This window comes from Scleropages formosus, chromosome 2 (genome assembly GCF_900964775.1).
Source record: "Scleropages formosus chromosome 2, fSclFor1.1, whole genome shotgun sequence".
NCBI classification, from domain to species: domain Eukaryota; kingdom Metazoa; phylum Chordata; class Actinopteri; order Osteoglossiformes; family Osteoglossidae; genus Scleropages; species Scleropages formosus.
In genome coordinates this window covers 26,035,198-26,041,682 of record NC_041807.1, presented here as the reverse complement: position 1 = coordinate 26,041,682, position 6,485 = coordinate 26,035,198, and the positions used below count along the sequence as shown (strand labels likewise).

Sequence of the window (6,485 nt, the reverse complement as noted above, 5' to 3'; positions counted from 1 at the left end):
AGTGTCACAGAGCTGTGGTCATTAGAGACACGCAAACGCAAAGTTCAGTATTTGCCTCTTCGTCCAGAGTTTCGTTTCGTGTTTCGCCGTTGTGTTTAAACAGTGTACTCACAATAATCATCCTGGCCATTCATATCTTCTCACTGCACCCCCACCGCACCCAACCCCTCCCCTCCCGACTCGTTTGATTACTGCTCTAAACATGGTCTTCTGCACGTTCCCTCCGTCGCGCGCCACCACTGTCGCGCGGCTTGCGGGGTCGAGGCGGAGCGTGCTGCTACACGAGACCGCGAGGCCCGCCCATGTGACGCGGCAAAGGGGTGAGCTCTCCGCGCGCCCTCCCCCTCTCTCGTCCTGCTCTGCACGCAGCGCCCCCCCCCCCACCACCACCACCACACCCCATCCGCACGCCCGCGTTAGCTCCACGCTCCGACAGCGCCGTCCCACACGTGAGACTCATGTGACGGAGGCGCGTCGGCCCTGGAGGGGAGTCACACGGCGTGTCGAACACGTAGTCAGTCCACCCACACGGCGGCATTTAACAGAGAGCAGAGGCGGGACGGCCGCTCACTGCGCCTGGGTGTCGAGGCTCGAAGCACCTCGCTTTAGCATAATCACAAGGATAACTGCCGTATTACTAAAAATTACGAACGTGATGCAAAGAGAAAGCAAAATTCGCACTTGTTAAAAAGCCGTATTCACCGCACATTGAATTGATTTAATAATACGGTACATTTTTAGGAAGACGAAGCTGAGCTCTCGCACGCCACGGCCCGGGGGCACTTGCTCGGCACGCACGGTCTCGCACTTTCGACTTTGGAGTGTATGAAGAGCGGGTGAGCGCGTGGGGACAGTTTGCGCGGAAGAACATGGAGAGGATCACGAGCGCGCAGCCGCCTCCTTGTATGGAGATGTCGGACGTGCAGCGGTGAGTGCCCTCCGTCAGTGAGCTCGCGAAAGACGCGCAGCCACGGCGCTGCAAGTGCGCACGACTGAAACGGGAGGCGGTGTGTTTTGCTCAAATTGCTCTCTCTCTGTCTGTCTGTGTTAACAGGATGGAGTTCCCTCTGTACATGTACAAATCCAGGAGGGGGATGAAGCGCAGTGAGGACAGCAAGGTATGTCGTGTCGCCACTTCGCGTTCTGCCGCCGCAGCCGCGTCCGCTACTCGGGACGAGCTCGTGCGCAGCGCGCGAGTCGCACGCACCCGGAATATATCGCGCTTCTCGCTTTTATCTTACCGCCTCTAGTTGCATAAGTGCAGCTGACCCCAAGCAAATCGTGCTTCTCAAAGCGATCGAGGAAGTTAAATACGAAAATAATAGTTGTGAAAAACTTATCACTTTCTTTGCTGTTTCATCCGTCGTCTCTGTCAGCTGCCACATCGACTCATCGAGAAGAAGAGGCGTGACAGGATAAACGAGTGTATTGCTCAGCTGAAGGATTTATTACCGGAGCACCTTAAACTTACAGTAAGTTTGCGTTTGGAATCGTTCAAGTCCGATAAGGTGGCGAGATAGTTATCTTTTGCGCCATCTGGTGGTTGACTTGGATATATTACACATGGCTTAGTCACGTTTCAAAGAATACCATTGTGACTTTTTTTTTTTTTTTAAATTATTTTGCTGACAGAAAAGTTCTTTACTAAATAAAGAAGTATTGATGTGGCTCATTGGTTCTTATTTCTCTTCAGTACCTATAGATATGCCATGTGCTCTGCATTAAATACATACTGAGAAATTTCCCTGAAGTTTATTAACGTGTTAGTGTTAATACTTTGTTGTCATTGATTTAAGGTAGAAAGCCTTTGAAAGTTATACGGAAGTGCGTATGGATGCTGTATCGAGGTTGTGTTCTTGTTTATAGACCCTGGGACATCTGGAGAAAGCTGTGGTTCTGGAGCTCACTCTGAAGCACGTGAAAGCCCTGACAAGTCTTCTGGAACAACAGCAGCAGAAAATCGTGGCTTTGCAGAACGGCCTGCAAATTGGTGAGGAAATTTTTTTTTTTTTCCTCCCCCTCTGAAAAGTACTTTTTTGTTAAAAATAATTCTAGTGCTTCTGTGTCTGTACCTTTTCAAAACACATTTTGTGCAATATTTTAGGAAAGGAAATCCTTTTTGTTGTTCTGGAGTTCGCTATACTCAAATGTTGTCTGAAATAGTTCTGGTTACAAAAATGTTTTTAAAATGTCTGCGTTTAACCAGCTATGTGACTTTTCCCGTAGGTGAGCTGCCCAGCCCCAGCTCGGAGAGCAACGAGGAGATGTTCCGTGCTGGCTTCCACCTGTGTGCCAAGGAGGTCCTTCAGTTTCTGTCCAACCAGGAGGGTGGCGAGGAGGTAACACCTTCTCACGTGGTCAGTCACCTGCAAAAGGTTGCGTCAGAGGTGCTGCAGGGTACCCCCAGCCCTCGCACAGAGGAGCCTGTCCACAAAGGCATGGAGCACAAAGAGAAGTTGGCTGGGCAGCAGCCCAAGGGCTCCGAGGGCCACGGGAGGAACTGTGTGCCTGTCATCCAGAGGACTTACACCCAGGGCGGAGGTGGCGAGCAGAGCGGCAGCGACACAGACACTGACAGCGGCTATGGGGGCGAGCTGGAGAAAACAGACTGTAAAACGGAGCAGGCCGGCTACTATGAAAAAGAGTGCCAGCTGCGCTATGCGCTGGCCGAGCGGATGGCGGGCGCCATCAAGCAGGAGACGGATGAACCGCAGGCCAAGCGGCTGAGGGCAGAGTCTTCCGAGGACGAGTCGCTCTTGGGCGGGGAGGCAATTGGCATCCATGGCAGCTATGTGGGCTTGTCCCCACATCAGCCTCCACTTTGCATGCCCTTCTACCTCATCCCTCCCTCTGCTGCAGCCTATTTGCCCATGCTGGAGAAGTGCTGGTACCCCGGAGCCATGCCGGTCCTTTACCCCGGCCTCAGCACGTCAGGGGTGAGCATTTCCCCAGAGAAGCTACCCCAGTCATTCGTGATTTCCTCGAGGGTGGGCTCCCCAGGGGTCCCCCAAACCACCATGGACTCCCCAGCTTTGCTTCAGGCACTGAAGCAGGTACCCCCCTTGAACATGGAAACCAAAGACTAAGGATGTCGTGGAGCTCTTCCTTTGCGTGCACGACAGCCTGCTGTAAGACTACTGGCGCTAGGAGGACAGCAGCAGCAGGTCAGACGCCACATCCTTTCTGAGTAGCAGGAATATGCCCCCCACCCCCCAAGAGCCTTGCTTTCCCACGATGAGTGCACAGCCTCACCTCAGTCGGTGGGTTCACAGTCCTCTTCTCCCAGCCATAAGAGAGCAAAATGGGATTTTGGGGAACTAGTCGGCCCGGGAGAAGCTGGGGGGCGCTTCAGAGTAGCACCACTGAGACACTGTAAAGGAGGGTATGAGAGCGGGACATGGCGGGGGGGGGGGGGAGAAAAGACTGAAAGGCCAAAAAGCAACTTTATTTGCGAACAGGGAAATGTCCTGTGCTCTTAAAGTGTTGAATGTTCATGGTAAGTCCTGAATGTGATGGCTACCCCCGGAATGATCAGGACCTGTCCTTTGCACACATTTACACACTTGGTTGAATGTAAAATGAAAATCCTGTAGATGCTGCTTTCAAACTGTCCACACGCTGTAGTTCAGCCCCCTTTGGCTCTGTAGCTGCTGAAAGGGAAACGGTTGGCGCTTTTCACTTTCACAACAGACATTTGCAATGACCATCTAATGATGCTGACCAGAGCCTGCATTACTAAACAAGTCTCCATGTTTCACCACACCCTTCAGCCAACCCGGAAAGCCACTCCCTTAGTCTCATGAAGGCGGGTTTAAAGGTTGAAACTTTTCTACAAACCCCATCTGTGCCATTCTCGCAAATATTGCAGTGGGTGTGAACATTTTAACTTTGCGTGTGGGATCCAGTAACACGTGGGGCTACAGCTCAACCACGATCGTTCCGTTCATGACATCAGAAGGGGTCCTCTTGTAATTACTTTAATACTTCTTGTATATCTCTATTTTTGATACATCATAAAGATTCTGTATTACCCATTTTGACTGCAAGTTTTGACCGCCTTTCTATGAGCAAAAAAAAAAAAAGAAGAAAGAAAGAAAAACAAACATGTACATAGCTTTCTGCTAAATGTGATCTGTGTAATTCTCTGCATACATTTCTGGTCAAGTTCAGCCTGTTTTTTGTTCATGCTGTTGCCTTTACTTGTGAAAGTTGATAAGTGGGACGTGAACTTTATTAAATGTATTTGTATGAATACTGGAGTAAAAATTCTAGAAAGAAAAGTGAATGTAATGTTTTAAACCGAAGAATAGTTTTGTATAGGAAGAGGTACTTAAGATTATATATTTTGGGACCTACAAGAAGGTTGTTTGATGTACATATTTTGTCTATAAATGCTGATATACATTATATAAGCATATTAATAAAGTATTTTTTGTGCAAAGTTTCCCTGCTTGTCTCATGGTGTGGAAGAGATCACGTTGAGATGTAATACTGCTGCACTGAGTTCTGTGACACCAGGAAAACAAGGCAGCCTGCAAGAACATTTATGTAATCTGCTGGCCTCCTGCCTGCTCATACATGGTAATGGCTGCAGCATTACTCTCTGTTAGCCACGAGCAGCAAACCGCTCGTCACACATTTTTCCCCCCTTCACGCAAACTTCTCACAGTTCGCGAAGTTAAAGGTTCATTAGTTAACGTTGCATTTCAAACACGTTGACGCGCACGAGGGAAACCCGTTTTCTCCGGTTGCGCGTGCCAGTCAAACGGCCATTCCATTGTTCTGGGAACCTCCTCCTCCTCCTCCTCCTCCTCGCGCTGACGTTCACCATGGCATGAACCCTTAGTACACACAGAGCGCGAGGGTGGTGTCCGGCGCGCGCATGCACACATACACGCCACTGAGCTGGAGAACAAGACGGCCGAGCCGACAACACGTGACCTTGTCCGTGAGCTCTAGTCACATGGGCGTCACACCCAGCCGAAGCCGCCAAATGACACCTTTGACATAGCCTGCAAATAAATTTTACCTTGGTAATTAAAAAAAAAAAAAGAATTATGTGCATTCATTACAATTCTAACAATTACTGACTCAAGGAAGTGTTTCATGTGCCAAACAGCACGTATTTCGATAATTTTCTGCAAAATGAATGTGTAAAAATAAATAGCACATCTTAACATTATTAAATTATGTTCGAATTGCAATCTTTTGTCTAGAAATTGTGACGTGATCTAAAGCAACAAACGCATCCTGTGTTTAAATAACAACAAGAACAATAATAATAACTCTCCGTCAAATGTGAATGTTTCCGTAGATGTGATATTATTTGCTAGAACAACAATTACTGAAATTTGGAAGTAGAAACATGGAGGAGAACAGATGATGACCCAGGACCGCACAGGCACCTGCCTTCCTCCCTAAATAGTTACAGAACTTCTCTAGAGAGAATCGGACAAGTTTAATAGTAAACGCGTTTTAGTGACATAAGAGGCAATTGTTCAGTAAAAGCAATTAAGTGCAGCTGTCCTCTCCTGAACTGTGAACAGTCTGCAAATAAGACCGACATGCAGAAAAAAGCACCGAGGGGCTTTTGTGTGCCAAACAAAACGAAGTAGTACAAACTGCCCGGACTTTCTCCCTAGAAGCTTCCCGAGCGTTGTTTGCGCGGTCGCCCTGCAAGAGGGCAGCTGCTCATCACGTGTACGGCCACGCGGTTTCCCTGATGGCTGTGGCACGGTGATTGGTGAGTTCGCTTGTACTCCGCGGGCTTTCATTGGCTAGTGGCCCTGGCACACTGCGATCAGCCCGACTGGGGCGTGACACCGACATGAGCTCCTGTCCTCACGTTACCTCCGCGACAAGCTCGGAAACTGGCAGGCTGGAGGAGTGTTATGTGCACCGCTTAGATTTCACACTTTACACTGTGAATTCCGGTTAGGATCGGTCTGGTTAAGTGTGGTAATTTGCCTTTCTGTTTGCTTAGTGTTTTTCCTCCGAAAACCAACAGACATCGTCCATAACTACGCCCGGTTACTGTTTAAAGCAGTTTTTGACGTAATAGAAGGCAAGATCCACATTAATGAATATATTTTTTAATATTACTTCTATCGAGGGGAGGCGCGATGGCGCAGTGGCGCAGTGGTGCAGTGGGTTGGCCCGGATCCTGCTTTCTGGTGGGTCTGGGGTTCGAGTCCCGCTTGGGGTGCCTTGTGACGGAGTCTGGCGTCCCGTCTTGGGTGTGTCCCCTCCCCCTCTGGCCTTGCGCCCTGTGTTGCCGGGTAGGCTCTGGTTCCCCGTGACCCTGTATGGGACAAGCGGTTCTGAAAATGTGTGTGTGTGTACGTGTACGTACTTCTATCGAAGGGAGGCGCGGTGGGTTGGCCCGGATCCTGCTCTCTGGTGGGTCTGGGGTTCGAGTCCCGCTTGGGGTGCCTTGCGACGGACTGGCGTCCCGTCCTTGGTATATTAAGTAGTTATCGTTAAAT

General features: G+C 49.5%; 1 protein-coding gene across 1 annotated transcript; it reads left to right on the top strand.

Moving 5' to 3' along the window:
• The first annotated feature begins 442 nt into the window (after window positions 1-442).
• LOC108936892 (class E basic helix-loop-helix protein 40-like) lies at window positions 443-4,444 on the top strand. The gene is made up of 5 exons (XM_018756534.2): window positions 443-928; window positions 1,055-1,118; window positions 1,377-1,472; window positions 1,867-1,990; window positions 2,227-4,444. The coding sequence occupies exons 1-5, from the start codon at window positions 870-872 to the stop codon at window positions 3,084-3,086; spliced, it is 1,203 nt and encodes a 400-aa protein (XP_018612050.1). The 5' UTR covers window positions 443-869; the 3' UTR covers window positions 3,087-4,444.
• Window positions 4,445-6,485: the final 2,041 nt, after the last annotated feature.